The sequence below is a fragment of the Hippocampus guttulatus genome, chromosome 6 (assembly GCF_054856545.1).
Source record: "Hippocampus guttulatus isolate MCC_2025c chromosome 6, RoL_Hgut_1.0, whole genome shotgun sequence".
NCBI lineage: Eukaryota > Metazoa > Chordata > Actinopteri > Syngnathiformes > Syngnathidae > Hippocampus > Hippocampus guttulatus.
Window position 1 is genome coordinate 2,978,597 of NC_141266.1, and position 21,113 is coordinate 2,999,709.

Here is a 21,113-nt window from a genome sequence, read left to right on the forward strand (position 1 = left end):
TCCTGACATTGCCAACTTCTTGTGGTTTTCAACAACTGCCTACACAATCGATCAGTTGAAATCTTACAAAGGTTCGGAGGCTTATAACCATTTCATCTGTGGAGGTGTCAGTGATGTGACAGTGTGTGAGATCAATGGCCTTTGTCTGCATTCGGTCAAGGTTAGTTTGGCTGATTCAGTCGTAATTATTTAACGCGAATGTAAAGAAATCAGTGAATTCAGTTTGAGGTTTTTACAATATTTGTCAAGTTTAGATCAATCTGGGCACAGGTATTTTTCATTTTGAAGTGATGTCAATAAAAATTGGTCAAAATGTGATAGTGATTGAGTGGTTTATGACATACTTTTATTTGTATAGTGCTTGGGCGGCCCGGTGATCCAGTGGTTTGTGCGTTGACCTCACAGTGCAGAGATACCAGGTTCAATTCCAGCTCCGGCCTCCCTGTGTGGAGGTTGCATGTTCTCCCCGGGCCGAAATGGCCTTTCTCCGGGTACTCCGGTTTCCTCCCACATTCCAAAAACATGCATGGCAGGCTGATTGAACAATCTAAATTGTCCCTGGGTGTGGGTGTGAGTGTGAGCGCGGATGGTTGTTCGTCTCTCTCTGTGTGCCCTGCGATTGGCTGGCAACCGGTTCAGGGTGTCCCCCACCTATTGCCCGAAGTCGGCTGGGATAGGGTCCAGCACATCCCGCGACCTTTGTGAGGATTAAGCGGATCAGAAAATGGATGGATGTATCGTGCTTTTACGGCTGCTGGAACAAAGCATTTAATACAGATCGAAGCTCACATAACCAAATGTAAATATTGAATGAGTTTAATAAAATAAATAAATAAAATAATCCAAGTTCTGCATATATAAATATTTGTCCTTGCAGGTTTGTATTTTGCTGCAAAGTCTGTCCTCACTTGATTGCATTAAAGTCAATGTTCTTTTTTCATCGCAGGTGCAGGATTCACAGCAACTAAACAATGCCCCATCGTCACTCTGGATCATTATTGAGTCTGATGGGAAAGTCCCCTCTGCTCATTGCAACTGCATGGAAGGCTTGGGAGAAGCCTGTACCCATATTGTGGCTTTACTAGTCTCGATTGAGGCAACTGTGAGAGTGAGAAAGTCGCTCACTGTCCCAAATGAGAAATTACACTGTCTCCCTGCATCCATGAAAGGTCGATGCAGTATGTATGGCAAGATTGAGAACATTGATTTCAGGTCCGCCAAAGCGAAGAATAGGAAAATAGATTGTGAACAAGCAGGTACACTTATGACACACACAGCAGTGAGCTCAAACTTAACAGATGCACCAACTGAAGAGCAACTCATCAATACAATAATCACATCATTTCATGGAGGAACTTTATTCAACTGGTGCCAAATCTGCTATTTTGACAGTAAAGAAGCCATATAATGACAATTTTGTTCCCAAGTCACTTGTTAAAAATTGTTCCATGTTTCTGAACTGCCTTGAGAATGAAAACTGAGTGTTACAGGCATTCTGTGAATAACTGTTGTTTTTCTTTTTGTTGGTGAGCGTATACTGTTGACTCAACTCGTCTTTCGTGTCTGTGTCATTTTTAATGGATCCGAGCACAGTACTCATGCAAATCCGTCATGGGGAAATGATCGATTCTGTGTTGCACACCACACAGAGCCAGATAGCACAGATTCAGGCATCCAAGGGAGGAGCAAACATAGCTCAACCTCTCGAGCTGGAAATGTGGGGTCAGTTCTTTGGCCACGTTAATATAAAAAACTCGGCCAGCCTTCACCACACTTTCAACATCCTGGACGAGAGAGCCGACCAGCAACAATGGAGGGATGGATGACCCTGCGCTGTGTCCTACTGTACTCGTTAGAATACAAACAGCAATGGTTCATTGAAGTAAGTTATGGTGAGTGAAATTTTTACTCACTTGTTTTATGTATGTATGTATATATTCATTCATTCTCCGAACCGCTTGATCCTCGCTAGGGTCGCGGGGGGTGCTGGAACCTATCCCAGCTGTTTTCGGGCAGTAGGCGGGGGACACCCCGAACCGGGTGCCAGCCAATTTAGGCACTATATGTATCAGAGCTTTTGAAATTGCACATCGCCTGACCATGTGAAGTGAAAAGAGTTCAGAAAGCAGCAAAATATGCGACTGTGTGTTGTCACAACTACTCTTAATATTATCCTCTGATCCCACTACATTAAGAGGCGGACTTGAAACATTTAATTCTTTTAACCTGCAAAAAAATAATTCTCTCTCTCTCTCTATATATATATATATATATATATATATACACACACACAGTATATATCGCATACTGTTTCCACAGGCAATTATATTTCGCGGCAACTAGGCCATACATATATATATATATATACTGTATATATAACACACACACACACACACACACACACACACACATATATATATATATATAGAGAGAGAGAGAGAGAGAGAGAGAGAGAGAGAGAGTATGCATGTGTGTGTTATCAATATCCGCATCAGCCTTACAAAGCAGGAAATTATAATTTTTCTGTATCAGCTGAAATTTTTCCTCTTGTGTTTCACAAATGATTACGAGTGGAATTAGACAATGGTAATCTCCGGAACTCTATGGCAATTTTATAAGATATGCACTGCTGGAGAGGCAGACACTTATCTATGTAGATATTACAATGTTACACGAGCTTAAACACAATGAACTACCCGATGAAATGCATCCAAAAGGCAATAAAAGTATTTTCAGGCTGGGTGCTTCCCACAAGTCTTCACAGTATAGTTCTGAATTCATCAAAAATGAAACTGGGGACATGGGCTTCAGCCACCTTGAACAAAAGCAAAGAAAAATAGGGATCCGGTTACAACAAATTCACTGCAAATGTTTCATTTTCAAAGTTAGACAGTGATCAAGGTACCTTGCGTGACAATTTTGTATATTTTACATAATCTTCCAGGAACATGAGTGCTCCCACCACATCAGAGGGCATGTCGGGGATCTTCTGACTTCGATTGGGGAAAACAATGACAAACAAAGATGAAAGATCATAACTGAATTCATTTTGAATTTGCATTCACAACAATAAAGTTATTGTCAACAAAAGTACGGACTCAGGCAACTGAGCCTCTTTGTCTGCCGGGTTACCTTGTACACTGTTCCATGATAGAGCGGACAAACTGACCAATGAGAGCCAAGAACTGCTGCGTGTATCTCGAGTGAAACTGCTTCAGAAGTGTGAGCAGGCCGAGCACTAAGGGAGTCCAGTCAACTGGGTCGGTGTATTTCCTGCATGTCATCCCTGTTAAAATATTCCATGTCCTATTAGACATCCAAACATTTACACGTCCTAGCAGGCTCATACACACGCACGCTTTTTCTAAATTTTAAAACATGTTTATTATTAACATATTTATTGCAAATTTCTCCACTGTGGGACAAATAAAGGTTTTCTTATTTTAATATGGCCCTTTCAGTAGCTAATTGGGGGAGTAGCTTGAATTTTAAATGGAAAAGAAAAAACACATTATACATAATCTGTTGGGAATATTTTCTCTCTTTTTAAAAAAATCGCAAGTACCTGACCGGTACTTGTTATGAGGGAAATAGAGACAAACCTACCTTGGTTTCTGCTATATTGAAGCTTAGGCAGCTGTGCTATGATGAACATGAAGTTGAGGATGGGAAAGAAAGGAAGGCGCTTTGTAGTGATGTAGATCTGTAAAAACCACAAACATAAAAACCAAGACATTCTGCACGTTGATTTGAGGTAAACAAGGCAAGATGATTACAAGGCAAAATCCGTCACATTAATCTCCACAAACCTTATTAAGTGGGTTGTGAATACCCGCAGCCTCCAAATAGGCTGTGATTTCATACAGAAGAGTGTTGTCCTCTTTCGGGTAGGGCAGCGACGGGTCCTGGTAGTGGGCTTCAATGTCTGCGAGCAGCGATCTGCAAGGATTTAAATAAATAAATAAATAAATACAGTCATACCTCTGTTTTCGACCATAATCCGTTCCAGAAGGCTGTTCGAAAACCGAAACCATGCTCTTTTTTTAAAAACAAATCTTTATTGAACACGTCTGCTCACAATGGAACGCTGCACGAGCAAGCGTCACTTCCAAGTGTGCTCAGTTTGGTCGAGAACCGGTTTTCGGTCGTACAGTAAACCGAGGCATAAAAAACTCAAAATCTTTGGTCAAAAAACGATTTGGTTGAGAACAGAGACGTTCAAAAACCGAGGTTTGACTGTAAATAAATAAACAAACGAACAAACATTTGAGAAACAAAAACTATGTTCATTTGCATAAGTACTTACATTTACATTCTAATTTCATTATAAAGCCCTGCATTATTTCAGTGTCACGAAATGTTTATTGGGTGAATATCAGGTTGTTGGTTTTTTGAGGGGCGGCGGGGGGTGATCCAAAGATTATCGTCGTAATCAAATCTAGACCTCCAAGACAAAAAAGGCAAATTTATGGAGGCATTTGGAGAAATGCTCTCAGTAATCTGGTCATAACTGAAGGTTTTAACAAACACGTTGACAGCAATTTAGATAAAAATACCCCCAAATTGTATACTATAGTTGATACTTTTACTATCTTACAATACGGAATGAGTCCAACACACATTCAAGGTTCTTGACCTCATTGGAGTTACTGTTTTCAAAAGAGAAAGATCATGTCCAAAATCTTGGGGTGCTGATCGACTCGGACCTTACTTTCAGCACTCATATCAGATCAATTACTAAAACTGCCTTTTACCAGCTGAAAAACATATCTCGAGTGACAGGTTGCATGCTACAGACAGAAGAGGAAAAGCTTATTCATGCTTTTATCTGCAGTAGACTTTATTATTGTAACAGTCTTCTTTCTGGACTCCCCAAAAAAGCATCAAACCACTGCAGCTCAATCAAAATGCTGCAGCTCAGGTTTTGACCAGAACAAGCAAGCTCAGAACATTTTAGCCCAATCCAAAAGGCTTTACATTGCTGGCTCCCAGTCGGCTGTAGAATAGATTTTAAAATTCTGCTACTGGTCTATAAACCACTGAATGGTTTGGGTCCTGAACACATTAAGGAAATGCTACTTGAATAAAAAACTACTCGGGGTCTGAGGTCTGCAGTCTCAGGTCAAAGCAAACACGATGGAGCAGCATTTAGCTCTTATACTGCACGCAAATGGAATTTACCATTACTATTGGAAGTCAAGTCATACCCAAGTATAAGTGCTTTCAAATCCAAGTTAAAAACGATGCTATTTACCCATTCATAATGAATTACAAGCATTTTAAAATCAGTTTCACTCCATGGTTTTTAGAGCTGATTTTTCATTTCTTTCCTTTTCTTTTAAAAGTCTTTAAATCTTTTGGTTTCAAATGTGTTTCAATGTTCTCGATGCACGTTATTTTTCTTTTTTTTTTTGTAATTTGAAAAAGATACTTTTGTTCTCTCTGCACTGTGAATGTTTGTTCATGCTTTTAGATGTGCTTTTGGTTGTGTAAAGCAGCGGCCCCCAACCTTTTTTGCCCCACGGACCGATTTAATGTCAGACAATATTTTCACGAACTGTCCTTTAACGTGTGACGGATAAATACAACAAAATAATATAATATGACCTGCATGAAAACTGTGGCATTTTCTAAACATAATAATAAACACAAATAACGTCTCTGGCCGCAACACTCTGTGGTCGCTATGGTAACGTTTAAACGTGCCTTCAAAGTAAGATACAATGCAGATTGTATGAAGTGCATGAAAAATACGACTCCCACAATGCCGAATCAGTGGGAGCCCATAACTTGTTTTTCTGCAACCAGGCGGTCCCATCTCGGGGTAATATGAGACAATGACACCCAAAGTGTGTGGCTTATGTCCAGTTTACCTTGTAATTTTGTTTTGGTCGCCGTCACTGCAGAAAACCCCGCTTCACACAGGTAGGATGTCGGAAATAGCAACAAAGTTTTCAGTGCTGTTGTGGCGATCTTAGGGTATTCAGCATTTTTTTTCTTCTCTCTCTTGGCTGGGCCTTTTCCCCTTCCCAAAGAAACTTTACAAATGTGTTTGTTTTTTTTACTCCTTTTGCGAGCTGGGTTTCATTTTAGCGTTACTGAGAAGCGCGCCTTGACGTGCGTCAAAGATGACAGACGGATGTAACTGAGAATCTGGTAATTTTTCAAAATAAAACATCTTTTGGATTCCGAAATAAATAAAACGTAATTAATGCAAGTTATTTATTCTTTCTGTGCAGCCCGGTAATGTCCGCGGACCGGGGGTTGGGTACCGCTGGTGTCAAGCACATTGTATGGCCTTGTATATGAAATGTACTCTCCAAAGTTGCCTTGCCTTGTCTAAAGTAAATTTAATGTTAGAAGCTTTTTATTCAACACTAACAGAACAGTCAAAGTATCACAGAACCCAAGATGTAATACTTTTTGTATTTTGTTCGATGCAGCAATGTGTAGAAGAAAAATGGACTGACTTGTTAATATTTTCGAGGGCAGCTGCCAGGTGTTTGGAGTCAAACTTGCAGGAGTAGGTCAACTCATTAGCAATCTGCTGTCGAAGGATTTGCATTTGACCAACCTACAGCAAAATTCAACATTATGAGTGAGGCATTTTCTCCTAACTTTGAAAAAAAAAATCATGTCACTATTTATTTTCAAACTCGAAATTATCACATGGATTACACCTTCATGATGACCTCCAAATATGGTCCCCAGATTTTAGGGGTTTTGGCGACAGCACTGGCATACACTTTGCTAGCATTACCTATCAGAAGAGACAATACGTACTATAATTTTTGTCACAGAAAATACACAAATATTTTCTTAAACAGATACCTACCCACGATTCCCTGAACTGGATTGACAGCACCTAGCATGGCTTTAAAGACCTCTACGGCACCTTTATCCTTTAAAATGGTCTTCTGAATCATTGTCAGGAAATTCTAAATGGGGACATATATATTTTCAGGTCCAAATTCACCGGGATGAACAATTCAAACAATGTCAATATGTATTGTTCAAAAACTGCTTTCTGGAAGCTTATTACCTGTAGCTCCTTGACAATCATGAAGCACAGCAGGCGGTCCAGTCCATTGAGGCCAAATGTACCCAAAGAGCTCTGGATTTCTGAGAAGAGTCTGTTGCTGGTCACTTCCTGGTGGCTCTTCAGGTCATACCAGGTGTTCATTTGGTCAATGTAGCACGTTACCCTGCGGAAAATATCCGGCACAGATTAAATTTGCCACAAGATTTGACTTTCTTTTAAAGAAATCATAATTATATCTAGTTTCTATGCCTAATGCATACATACTTGGGATCTGTGATCCGGAGAATCTCTCTGCAGAGACGCCCAATGAAGGTGGCAGACTCATCCACAGGTGGAAACTTGGGGATGGGGATGTGAGTGGACTGGTACACACTCTGCCAGTCCTGGATCTGATCAAGATCAAGGAGGGGAATAAATATTGTACTGACACATACTGTATGCTGGAAAGAAAATAGTGTTGACCTGCCATTATTGAATCAAACCTTAGCCCTCAGGAAACTATTGCACTCTTGCTCCACGTTGTAATTGATGATTCGGGATACTTCCTCTTGCCAAATTTTAAGGCCATATATACTGACATAGTCCTGGATGTATTCAAATGACCTGTAGAATCCATCCATGGTGGCTGCCATGTCTTTTAACTTGGGCATCAATTCACTAGGCTGAAAATCATTGAGATTGTACAATCAATGACAACATTTTCAGATTTACATTACAGAACAAATCTTATGCCTAACCTTAGCCTTGGGATTGAAAATCAATCCTTTGTGGAGAGCATAAGCGACCCTCTTCACCAGCTCCTTCCTGATGCCATCCTCCAGAAGTTGCTTAGGATCCACCTAAAATGTCACATTACATGTCACTTTAACACCATGTGTCAGAGATGGGTGTCACAAATTCAATCCGATTTTTTTTTACAAAGCAAGAACAAGAAACCTTTATAATTCCAACTAAAGTGGTCTTCATCATCAAGATCCCCTCCGTGAAAATGGAGATGTCATGGGTGAGCTTCGCCACCTGTCGTGGTGAAAGCAGAAAGTCGAATCATTCATGCCAAAAGTTTATGAAATACAAAAAAAAATCTAATGTGTTGTTCTTTGATAGTTGTGCTCCTTGCTTGTTTGTACAGAACATGCAAAACTGAACATGTTTCTGTTGATTCCAGTAATTTGTGTTTAAATTAATGGTTCATTAATGAGAGAGTATAGACAAACTCGGTTATCATGTTTAAAAGTTTCATTTTGTTGTATGCTTGATTGACCTCAAACGCGTGTGTTTAGAGCACACAGGAAAAAGGGCCAACTTGAGCTGAATGAAACTGAGGCCTTGTTAACTGATAGTACAAACAGGAATGTTCAACTTCGGGTGGGCAGCACGATAAGATGTCTTTGAGTTTGTTCCAGTGTCTCAATTCTTGCGAAATATACCCATTGAATTGACAATGTATCTATTGTTTGGACCGAGAGATGTTTTGGCCTCTGAGGGGCGTATCGGTGGGCTGGGCTGAGAGGCATGACATGTAAATGAAGAAGGGGGTGTTTTTCTGATATATCACTTGTAATTTGCATACACGATCAATAAAAAGCCGGCAGAGGGTGCAGAGGTCAGGTGTCAGTTGGTAAGCGCACACGGAGTGGCTTTGTAGAAAACTGCGCCTCCTGCCGGCAGAAAAGACAATCTCTTCCTGAGTCTGTTCAACTGTCCGAGTGAACATCTCTGACAATTTGTCAGGATGGTCTGACAGTTTGGACACAAGGAACATAATATTTGCTATGATTAACCATTATGCAAATGAGAGTGCTGGCATAAACCAAATGCTCCCACTTCTATTTCACAGTAAGAATTGGGGATGGGGGTGATTATGCCAATCAAAGCACCAGGGTGCTTGCATGAATTTTTCCGCATGAAAACATCTTGAAGCCCTTTTGAATAAATCAGCTTTCAATTTTAGACAGTCGATGCGATGTGTGTAAGACCATTACAAACTAATTAGCTTCTGTACTTCATAGCGTGCCCCCAGCTGGGAGTAGTCCTTCAACTTGTCCTTATCCAGCCGCGTGGGCACCTCGATGATGTCATGGATCTGAAGCTTAATGATCTTGGCCAGAGAGGTGAACATGCTCTCTGGAATGATCTGCAGTACCTACAAATGCAGAGTAAAGACACGAAGTAATGACAATAAATATGTAAAGCTTGGAAAAGAAAATCAAAATGATCATTCAACATCTAACAATCACAAGATAAAATGTGAAAGCAGGTAACAGCACACAAAGAGTTAAGAGCTCTACAGAATGTATTCAACCATACATTACACCTTTCTGACATAGGCCACCAATTCTCCTGAGTAGAACTGTGAAACACTCAGCAGGTCAGCGCTGTTGACTTGGTTGATGCGCAGCAATGGAAGATCCAAAGCAGAGGCCAGCTGGTCTCACCAACACAGACAGAATTGGTTTTAAGATCATGGTTTGGAAGTGTCAACAACTTCTAGTTTTACATGCAGACAGTGTAAAAAATGGCCTTACCTTCAGAAAGGTAGCCCGCAGTTTTGTGACCATGGATGAACTGACGCGGATGCTCTCCTGCATAATGGATGTGAAGCTGCAGGGTAAAATCGGAGCCAGGCAGAAAAATATGTGTTTGAGGAAAAGAAACGGATGAAATCTGCTTTGCATAACAAACCAAAACCATAACAATGCACACAGCACCTGCGTCTTGTGCTACCTGCACACCAATGAATCAATGAGACATGCAGAGTATAAAATCAATTATTTATGTGAAATACTACTTTTTACCTTGAAAGTTTTGCATTTAGACAGCAGCAGAGAAGTTACAATCATGACATGGCCTATCTCACAGTACAGTTATCTTTTATTTGTGACAACATTGTAGAGGGTGGTGAAAAAAAAATGCCCCAGAAAGGTTAAAAAATAAATAAAATAATAATAATAATATGCATTTAGTTTGGACATTATTATGACATAATTTCACATGCATCTTCCTAAACAGCATGTTAAAAATTAGGCCACGGCTTAAGCCATGGCTCTCTTCAGGAAAATCATGCTATGCGACAAGGTATGGTTATTTTTGTCCTCGAGTACTGTTCCAAACTAACAACAGTTATCAAATTAGAACTGAGATTTTATGCTCAGCAGAGGATAATTATACATGCGGTACATCCCGGTAGCATCCAATAATTACCTTCACAACAATAGTCCTATTGTTGATAAACAGTGCGTTCATAAAACTGGATGAGTGTGATTTGTCACTCACTGTTGGATTTGTCTTCATCACGTCACAGAGAGAGCCTACCTGTCAATTATCTGCCAAGCATATGACAAGTCTCCTACGATCTGCATTGTGATGAGGACCTCTTCCTTGATATTTATGGTGCGAATCATTTGGTGCAGGAACTTTCTTGTGTCTGCCAGAAACTGACAGACCTGCAGGTTTGACTCTAACTGGTGGAACTCCTGAACCTGATGAGCAAGAGCAAGGGGAAAATACGGCATTTATAATATGTATGTCCAAGTATCATAGTTCTACATTAAAAGTGGCCAGGTAGCCAAAGGCCACCCGGAGGTAAGTGACACTGGCCCAACTGGGCCAGTACAAATTTCATGAATAAATACAATGAAATAATTACTTGCCCTATTTTTTTTAATATTTGGTTTTATCCACTTAAATTCATCAATCAGGGTGTCCCCCGCCTACTGCCCGGAGACGGCTGGGATAGGCTCCAGCACCCCCCGCGACCCTAGTGAGGATCAAGCGGTTCGGAAAATGGATGGATGGATCATTGTTTGTTGTCTTTTATTGCTTATTTTCTTGCATGTCAGGTTAAATCCTTGGCGAGAACATGATACAAAGCTCCAGTAATACTCAGTTAGCTTTAATACAAAAAAAATTTAACTAATGTGCAAAAAAAAAAGAGAAGAAAATATGAAGAAATATTTTCTTAAAGGCTTAAATAATACAGTATAAAAATGATGAATATGAAATCTTTGAAATGTATGGTATTATATCATGAATATACATGAGCAGGGCTACCTCAACATGGTGCATGGTGGCCCTTTCAGGCCCAACCCAAAATGGCTTAACGAAGAATGCTGAATGAATTGGTGTCTTTACGGAATATACAATACAATACATGCTGACTTATATCGCGCTTTCACAAGAGCGGCAGCTGTAACAAAGCTCTTAGCAAAACAGTTGACATAAAGTAAAATAATAAACACAACACAACATAAAACACGGACAGTCGTGCAGTCCGAACCACTTTTCCCTCACACGCTTTGTTGTTTAAAGCAGCTTGAGATGAAAGAGGAGAGAATCAAAGTGTCCTTTCACCAGTGGATCAGAGATGTATACAACATGTATATTATAACAACATATACACAAATATGTATACAATATTGTCATTTAGAAAAAAAAACGTCATACCCATAAGGTACACTTTGGCTACCAGTCAATTGGAGGGCCCAGGCCCCCCAAAAGCACATTCACACTTTAGGACAACCTTGAGTTTTCACTTAACCTCAAATGCATGTATTTCGAACATAGGGGGAGCTGCAGTACCCAGAAAAGAAAACCCGCCTTCTCGGGCAGATCACCCAATTTACACAAAGGAGAGCCTGAATCAAGACTTTAACAAAGAACCTCTCGACTGTGAGGCAGTCTTGCTGACCACTGTGCTGCCTAATCTGGGTCATGGCAACCAAACATGTAGTGATTTACAACATTACAAAGGTAACACAAAGGAACAATACAAAATGTCAAATGATTCTACTACTAAAGCCTCTGCTCAAACACATTATCTTCCTCACCTCGACAAGAGCCTGTATGAGTTGGACCGTCTTCCTACCAGCAGCTGTAGAGTCCTCATAGTTCAAAGATTCTATCTGTTTTGAGATTTCTCTGAACCAAGCTTGTAGGTTTTCTGTGATGGTGACAGAACACAAGCTTTAGGTCACTGCAGTAAACAAATATTTGCATTATCCCATATTATCGATTTACTTTCGAAAATATTGTCATATTCTGCCCAAAACTTGAGAAGTTTGTGTTCTTGAGCCATGACTGTAATAATCTTTGCCAGAAACACCTATATTTGTTTGTCAACCTGACTCACCGTTCTTTTCCACCCTTGTGAGGGGTTTAACACCAGAGAAGACTTCGGCCAGTTCGGTCATTCTCTCTGAGCCCTCCTTCTTGTAGCTCTCCCATTTGATCTGTTTCTCTGACAACATCTGCTTGAACATCTGGAGGAGGGCCAGCACAGATGTGGACTTGATGAGTTAGCCAGATGTGTTATGTAATGAAAATCTTAAATTGATGTCATCGCCTAATGACTGAATGACTAGCCACATGTTACCATGCAGCGTGTTAATAAACAACAGAGCAGACATATTAAAAAAGAAACACAGATTGTGCTGTTCCCCCCTCCCTCCCCAAAAAAAGGACAAAAATCGGCCAGCCTTCAATTCCTGCAGTCACTCTGAGCACTGACATAATGGAAAGGAGCTCACAAGTTCCAATCTTACTTAAAGTCGCTGTAACGTGAAAATAACATGTCTTTCCAATTTTACACACCACAGAGAAGAGTGTTGTTACACAGCCTGCCAAATTTGAATAAATAAATAAATAAATAAATTATAAAAAATATCACTCCAAATTTTGATAAATTGAGACATCCTCCCAGGTTTCAAACACTGTGGTTATGTCCATTAAATGCACTGAAAATATGCCCTGCTTGACTTTACCCATCAAAAAATATGTTCCTTTGTACATGTACTCAAAATTGCTGTCAATGTGATCCACAGGCTGAATATGTGCCGCAATGTTGAATAGACAGTTACAATTCCCAACCACACACCAAGATAACACCAAGCAAGGTTTTAATATTATTAGTATTAGAATAGCCCATCGCTGGTCAGCTCCTTAGCAAGTGAGCTAGTAACAGCTAACATCCCCTTAAGTGCCTCTGTTATGTGGACCCACACGATGCACGGAATGAGACAAGTTGGACAGTCACAACGACGCTCCACGAGCCCACAAGCTAGTTTGCAGACCAGGGGTGCCATCCATTTCCCTACCGCCTTGCTCTGTGCGCCACGCGTGGGTCCACACAATGGAGACACCGTAAGTCAAATATCATTCAACACTGAACTAGTGACCAAAGATGATTTTAATAATCAATCTGTCAATCATTTTGTCACTTAATCGATGAATCCGATTTTTTTAACATAACATAACCTTGGTGGAAATACTAAGAATTTATCATTGGCCTATAGTAATACAAACAGTCGAAAACGCTCACCTCCTTGAGGGTAAATTCTAGCTGGGCTGCATCGAGTAAGAGCTGAAAGAGGATCTTGGGGTTGTACTTGGAGTCATTAAGCACTTGGTCTTTGATCTGCCGTAGTTTCTTATTGTTTGGGTCATAGGCTGTCAGATATTAACACATTCATGTCAGCTATACATCAGTATTGCACTTTTGTACAAAAAAGTATCCCGGTTGAATTGAAGTCAAGATGGCACCCGAGAAGGCAGCCGTCAGCAAGTGCTCTCATGAGCCTTGCTTTTTTTTGTTGTTTTTGTGTTTGTTTTGTCACTTTGTGTTGTTTACGTCGTGTGGACCTGATGTGGACTTTTTTCAGCATTTTTTGGCCACGACATTCATCAAGGAGGAGACTCTGTGCTCGGTGGTTGCGCCTTCTCGGCAGCATGGGTATACCAGCACTGTTTTTGACTGGGAGGAATGTCTGCGCCATTTGACTGTCGTTGCTGGACAGTCCGGGGCGCTTGTGTCTTGCGCCTGTTATGGGCAGCATTTTTCACAGCCCCGCTTTGTTCAGCGGAGAGATCGGTGCTGTTGAACGGTCTGCGGCTGGATGGATGTAAGGCTTGAGGAGCCGACGATGAGAAGAAAGGAGCGTTAGCGCGGAGCGCTGATGCGGATTTGGAACTGGGAGTCGCGGCTTGGAGTTTGAAGCGGATTACGTGGGACAGGAGAAGTGAACTCATCTCTTTTCGTCAATGGACACTACAGCTTCGTGTTTGCTTACAAAACTTAGCTTGTAGCAGACGTGTGCACATTTTCAGCATGACGTCCCTGACCCACTGGTGAAAGGACACTTTGATCCTCTCCTCTTTCATCTAGAACGGCTTCAGACAACAAAGTGTATGCAGAAAAGTGGTGAAGATTGCACGACTGTCTGTGTCCTATGTGTTGTGTTATTTTGACTTCCAAATGGCGCCGCGAGAGTGGCTGCCTTTCCAGCAGCTCCTATATTTTGTTGTTCTACTTCTTCCTTTCATAACTTTGCTGCTGTGAATTGGGAATTTCTCCATTGCGAGACTAATCTTAGACTAGACTTATCTTATCTTAATTTAAATGGCGAAATTTGAAATCTTCAGAGCATTTGGTATGTTTGTCCACATAGTCAACATGAAACACTACTGTTGCATTATTTGTGTTTATGGTAGTATATCAAAAGATAGCTGGACCCAAAGAGTACACACAATTTGTCTTACCCGACTCGGCAGAATGCAACATCAGCCAGCGAATGGCAACATTGCAGTCCCTCAGACAGTTAAGCAATTTTGGAATGTTGTCCAGAATGATCTCTTCTCTGAGGAAACCTTCCTTCAACACCTGCTGCACCTGAGGCCGAAGGGTCTCCATGCTAATGGCATAACGGGTCGCCTATAAACACAACCGGCAACCGTTTGTTAATTATCCAAGGACAAATACATACATATTCATACTGCACTTGTCAGTACGTGAGTGCCACTGATACAAGTACAATTTTATTGCACCTGCTCTTTGACGTTAGCAGAATCTAGAGTGTAGTTGAGTGCAGTTTTAGCAGCTTTGTATGGGTCCCAGGCCTCCACCAGATTCACCGTGATCCCCATGTAGATGCTGATAACCTGTGGTTGGACAAGGTGAAAACAGTTCATTTTGAAGGTATTTGATCAAAAACCGTGAAGACATCCCTGTCTGACTTTTGAAAAATCACTGATATGAGCATATCAATTAAGATAAGATAAGATAAGATATCCTTTATTTGTCCCACACTGGGGAAATGTACAGCCTCCAGCAGCAAGAATGTAGGCAGAAAGAAGAAAGAAGAAAAAACAAACAAACACCGTTCAATTAAGTGCAATATAAATACAAAATGGATAAATCGCAGTGCTATTTACAGTTGTTTTCCACATCATTTAATTATTATTAATATTATTGTTGCTATTTTTTATTCAGCAGCCTGACAGCAGTTGGTAGGAACGAGCGTCGGTATCTCTCCTTCTTGCAGCGCGGGTGTAACAGTCTCTGGCTGAAGGAGCTACCTACTGCTGTCAGGGCGGGCTGGAGAGGGTGGGAGGGACTGTCCATCATAGCTTTTAGCTTAGTTAGCATCCTTCTGTTGCCCACCTCCTCCAGAGTGTCAAGGGAGCAGCCCAGGACAGAACTGGCCTTTCCTGACCAGTCGCTCCAGTCTCTTTCTGTCCCGGGCTGAGATGCTGCCTGACCAGCAGACAATGCCATAATGGATGGCCGAGGCCACCACCGAGTTATAGAAAGTCTTAAGGAGCGACCCCTGAACCCCAAAAGACCTCAGTTTCCTGAGTAGGAAGAGTCGGCTCTGTAATTTCCTAATCAGGGCGTCCGTGTTTGTAGACCAGTCCAGTTTGTTGTTCAGAAGAACACCGAGGTACTTGTAGGTACTTGTTGGTAATTATTGGCAGTTGCTGTAATTCATCCATCATCCATCCATCCATCCATCCATCCATTCTCAACCACTAATCTGGGGTCGGGTCATGGGGGTAGCAGATTTAGCAGGGAAACCCAGACTTCCCTCTCCCCAGCCATTTCTTCCAGCACTTCCCAGGGGATCCCAAGGCGTTCCCAGGCCAGCCAGGAGACAGTCTATCCAGCATGTCCTGGGTCATCCCCAGGGCAGTCGACCAGTGGGACATGCCCGGGACATCGTGGAGGAGAACGAGCTCAACTCTGAGCCCCTCCCGGATGGCTGAGCTTCTCTCCTTATCTCAAAGGGAAAGCCCGGACACCTTTGCGGAGGAAATTCATTTCGACCATAGGTGAGGTTAGGAACGTAGCTCGACCGGTAAATCGAGAGCTTCGCTTTTTGGCTCAGCTCCTTAGTCACCACGACAGATCAATACAAAGTCCGCATCAGAGCAGATGCTGCACCGATCGACCTGTCGATCTCCTGCTCCATCCTGACCTTCCTCGTGTACAAGACCCCAAGACACTTAAACTCCACCACTTGGGGTAAAATCTAATCAGAGGGTACGCCACCGTGTTCTGACTGAAGACCATTGTTTCAGGTTTGGAGGTGCTGATTTTCATCACAACCACTTCACACTTGGCTGTGAACCGCTCCAGTGAGATTTGGAGATCCTGGCTTCAAGAAGCCAACAGCACCACACCATGTGCAAAAAGCAGACATGTAATACTGAGGCCACCAAACCAGACACCCTCAATGACTTTGTTGTGCCTATAAATTCTGTCCGTAAAGGTTATGAACAGCATCGGTGACAAAGAGCAGCCTTGTTGGGGTCCAACCCTCACTGGAAATAAATCCAACTTACTGCCAGTAATGCGAACCAAACTGACATCGGTGATATAGGCACCGAACAGCCCATATTAGGGGGTTCGGTACACCATACCCTCGGAGCACCCTCCACAGAACTCCCCGACGGACACGGTCGAACGCCTTCTCCAAGTCCACAAAGCACATGTAGACTGGTTGGGCGAACTCCCATCCACCCTCAAGGACCCGGCCAAAGGTGTAGAGCTGGTCCACTGTTTCATAGCCAGGATATAAACCACACTGCTCCTCCTCAATCTGAGACTTGACTTACCGATGGACCCTCTTCTCCAGCACCCCTGCACAGACCTTACCAGGGAGGCTGAGGAGTGTGATCCCTCTGTATTCGGAATACATTTTCTGGGCCCCCCTTCTGAAAACTCGAGGTCAGCAGCGCTCCATCCCCACGATACACAGTGTTAATGGTGCACTGCTTCCCCTTCCTGAGGCGTTGGATGATAGACCAGAATTTCCTTGAAGCCATCCGGAAGTCACCTTCCATGGCCTCACTTTTTTTTTTAACTGCAAACTTGCACTATATTCAAATTATGTTAAAATGTCGCAAATTGTTCGACACAATAATAGTGGCACAAAGAAAACGGCGAGAATATGACATGGCACAAATGTCATGATAGCAATTTCCAGTTTTCACGAGGCAGAAAAACAAATAAAATGTCACAGTCTAACCACTGAAAATACCCATCGACAGTCATACCCAGTTGTCAGGAAAGTACTTGTCCACGATCTCTCTCATCTTGGCCTGCTGGGTTTGCAGTATGGACGGGCTGAAGAAAAGGCAGACATACAGCATGGCTGCCTGATTAGCCAGAGCTGTACTACGATGTTCTGGTAGAGGGTAAGCAGACACCTTTAAAGTGGGGAGAACGTTAGTTTTTATTTTTTAATAGAACAGAATAGAATACAGCACTTATTCAACTTGAAGCACTCAAATCGTGGGAAAAAAATGCTTGGAACCAAGCAATCATTCTAAGGTAAACATTTCTTACCTGGTTGTAGATGTCATCAGAGCGCAGTCTCCCAATGACCATACTAATGAATGTGGCACTAATGGGAACCCTGTGAAAGTAGCTCTCTGGGTAGTTGGCAGGCCGTCGGGCTCCAGGCTGGCTGGAGAAGCCAGTGCTGCGCAGCAGTTTGCAGATGTCGTCCATATTGGAGTCAGCTGAAGACCTTGCGGCACTGAAAGTATAGTACACGTAATTTCAAAACAAAGCAATTATTCAGATTAACACTTTGTTGTTCAGCATATTGCTGCCGCTGCGCCGAAACCTTGTACCTGCAAAATATAGTAGCCGCTTTTCAGGAGACCCCAAAAACGGTATTTCTGTTCAACCATTAACAGTGCATCATCAAAGAGAGAAAGCTATTTTCAACACCCACATGTGTGAACTGACTAATAGCAAATTGTGACTTCTGAGGTTTTGACCCAATCGCAGCGATTATGTAAACTGTAATGATCTGTAACAGTGATCTGTAACTTGAGTCATTGGATGAAGGGTGTATTTGTTTGCACGCGAGTATGTGTGACTCATAAATTTACCTGTATCTGTAGTAGGAAACAAGCATCCTTTCTCGGACATCCCCATCAATTTTTTGGTCGATAACAAGCAACATAACACCATACAGGTAGAGCGCCTCACACTAGGAGTGGGAAAGAAAACGTTCTTCTGTCATGTCCTTCCAAATAGTTCTAAGCGCTATATACAGTCATCTCGTTACCTCTGCGTCCCACATACTAGACGCATAATTTTTCCGCGGGACGCAGAGTTCCAAATAATGTGCGTTTTTGGGACGCAAGGTAATTTCTCAGTCAAAACAACTAAAAAAACTACGGTACATCTCTTTTTTCCAGCAACACAGTGTCGCAGTTTGATAATCGCCGCCATTGTTGTTTTGATCTCGCATTAAGTAATCTCGCGTGACAAGATTTCCGTTCTCGCGAGACAAGATTGGCTAGATTGGCCTTCAACCTCGCGGAACCCAGACGATTATCAAGTTGTGTAACGTTGAAACAAGTGTTGCAAACAGGTGTTGCGAAAGTTTATTGCAGAGATATCACAGAGGAAGCAGCTAAAGTTGGATCGTTTTTTGAGATAATAAGTTGACTTTGAGAAAGTCTTGCATCATTGGAAGCAGAGTAAAGAGGAGAATTTATGAACTCAAAGACTGAACCATGGGATGAAATAAGAACCTATTTCTCAGCAAATCTTGTATACCTGAATTAATTAAATTTTTGCAGCATTTGTTTTTAAGAAATAAACCTATTATCAATGTATATTGTTGTTGTTTGTGTTATTATCATATGCAATTTAATAAGTAGACCATTTCAGAATTCGAAAGTTGGGACTCTCTAAATGCATAATGGGACTCATACTTTTCTGATCAGTGAGTCCCAGGGACTCGCTGGGGTTAAACTGTATAATTATAATTATTATAGTTCTAAGTGCTATACATGCAAAGGAGGCTGCATATCAGGGGCATAACAACAATGGCTTCGATGTGAACTCATTATAAAGAAATGCAAAGTCACTATTATCACTGAGTAGTCACTTACCAGTAGCTGTTTTCCATCCTCATTTAGAAGCACAGTCTCAAGGGTCTGCTGAATATAAACGCCCTCGTGTAGGTCATCCAAATATCTGGAGAGAAGATAAGACAGAAGATTCATTGTCAACTTCTAATTTTAAACTCAATCATTAGGTTGTGAAAAAGCACAGGTCAATGTGAAAATAATAATTTAGTTTTACCTATTTAGATCCACTATGTATTTGTGGACACTCTCAAAAGCTAGATAGAATCTTGAAAGAATCTCGATGTTGTTTTCTCTAAACTCTTCATCCAAGTCCTGAAGGTCAGGTTTGGCCTCCAACTTTCCCTCATAATACTCCGGGCCCTAGAGAACCATGAGTGGTGCGAGAGAACAACACAATTTAATGACTACAATGTAAGTAATAGTGAATGCTCCTTGAACCATAGGCAAGGCAAGGGAGTTGTATTCATCGAACACATTTTATATACAAGGTAACTAAAGTGCTTCACATACGGTAATTAAAAACATAACATTGAAACACATGTGCAGAGAAAATTATTTTCGAGAATTACAAAGAGCCCAGTAAGGACATTCAAACATGCACACATAAACAACAAACAACAGAATTTAAGACATTTAAAAGCAGGGTAAAGAAATAATGTGTCTCGACCACTTCCCACACACACTCCCTGACAAATCTTTAAAGTCCTTACCTTGAAGTAGCTAAAGTCACAGATAATGTCTCCATATTTCTGCTGATCACTCTTGTCCTTCAGTCTGAAGACTGCAGGGATGAAGTCAGAGAGGCGCAGAAGCTCAGCAATTATAGCATTTCCCCTGGAAACTATCCTGAGGATGGCCTGACCGCACAGGTTGTTCTCCGCCAAGAAGTCCACCATAGTGGCTGGAGGAGATGAAGAGGAGCCAAGCCTGTAGGTCCACGCAGTGTTTGAAAACAGCACTTGCACAAATTCAAGAGACAAGACATATATTGCCGACAAGAATGCACTTTGCAAACGTCCTCCGAGTGCAAATTATTATTATTTTTGGCTGTTAAATAACAATTACGAATCCACCCTAGGTGTTGTGCAAACATATCCAAAATTCACACATTATTTCTAGTAGTGATTATATATCCCACATGTATACGTAACAGCTACCAGTAAACGGTGTACAATGTGCTAAACGGAACACTCTGCAAACCTTAGCGAATGAAAAAATGCTATGTAATATAATCTAATTGTGTTTACAATCGTTGAGCTCCCCGCTTCATTGACATGCTAACGTTAGCATAGACACTTCAATAAGCTTTGATACTACACACAGTTCATAAAAATATAATAACATGACATGCATTACGTACCTTTACATGCGTCAAGTGTCAAATATACTGTCAGCAAACACGGCAATTTCTGAAAAGTTGGAGGAAAAGCGGTTCGGATAAATATGGATGGACGTCTCTGAATTTTTTTCCCTTCATTGTTTGCTTCCTCATGACCAACCATGTGACCCTACGACTGGGTGCGTTTGTTTTTTTACAAGCAACGCGCTGTCTCGGGAACTAAGTGTTCACGGCCTCCATTTAGCAAAGACAAACTGTTGCTGTGTTTGAAAAAAAGTACAGTTGAGAAACAAACCAAGAAAAGAATTCACATACCTTCCAAAGATATTTGTATATTATGCCGTAGTTTTTGTAATAGAGAATATCGGCTCTGATCTGTCGAGAGTGCAATTGCTATTCAAATTCCACTATGATTCGTTAGATGGCGACAGAGATTCACTGAAGATTGATATCCTTTTCTGTTCCAGTCATGCGACGTGGTGGTGTCATGCTGAGATACAGGGAAAAATGTCGCTCTCCCAGGAAAAATGGTAATGTCCAGAATCATTCGAATACAAAAAATAA

General features: G+C 41.5%; 1 protein-coding gene across 2 annotated transcripts; it reads right to left on the minus strand.

The window, feature by feature from the left end:
* Positions 1-1,334: 1,334 nt before the first annotated feature.
* washc5 (WASH complex subunit 5) lies at positions 1,335-20,707 on the minus strand. Of its 2 annotated transcripts, XM_086114105.1 has the most exons (29): positions 20,571-20,707; positions 19,921-20,137; positions 19,425-19,570; positions 19,232-19,316; positions 18,218-18,318; positions 17,664-17,856; positions 17,372-17,524; positions 14,861-14,974; positions 14,576-14,747; positions 13,359-13,486; positions 12,171-12,300; positions 11,869-11,981; positions 10,355-10,521; positions 9,568-9,643; positions 9,357-9,467; positions 9,045-9,185; positions 7,979-8,059; positions 7,780-7,881; positions 7,525-7,704; positions 7,307-7,431; positions 7,043-7,205; positions 6,836-6,938; positions 6,681-6,760; positions 6,471-6,574; positions 3,810-3,939; positions 3,607-3,703; positions 3,133-3,286; positions 2,906-2,993; positions 1,335-2,815 (listed from the first exon to the last, which is right to left on the minus strand). In XM_086114105.1, the coding sequence occupies exons 2-29, from the start codon at positions 20,104-20,106 to the stop codon at positions 2,759-2,761; spliced, it is 3,480 nt and encodes a 1,159-aa protein (XP_085970231.1). In that variant the 5' UTR covers positions 20,107-20,137; positions 20,571-20,707; the 3' UTR covers positions 1,335-2,758. The 2 variants fall into 2 exon arrangements, with proteins under 2 accessions (XP_085970231.1, XP_085970232.1); XM_086114106.1 differs by lacking the exons at positions 18,218-18,318; positions 19,921-20,137; positions 20,571-20,707 and having other exon boundaries at positions 19,425-19,567.
* Positions 20,708-21,113: the final 406 nt, after the last annotated feature.

Coding starts and splice junctions, on each gene's coding strand:
- washc5 (XM_086114105.1), bottom strand. CDS start 20,106: ATGGTGGACTTCTTGGCGGAGAACAACCTGTGCGGTCAGGCCATCCTC. Junction 9,186..9,356: donor TGGTGGCCTATGTCAGAAAG/GTGTAATGTATG, acceptor CTGCATTTGTAG/GTACTGCAGATCATTCCAGA. Junction 2,816..2,905: donor ATACAAAATTGTCACGCAAG/GTACCTTGATCA, acceptor CTTTTGTTCAAG/GTGGCTGAAGCCCATGTCCC.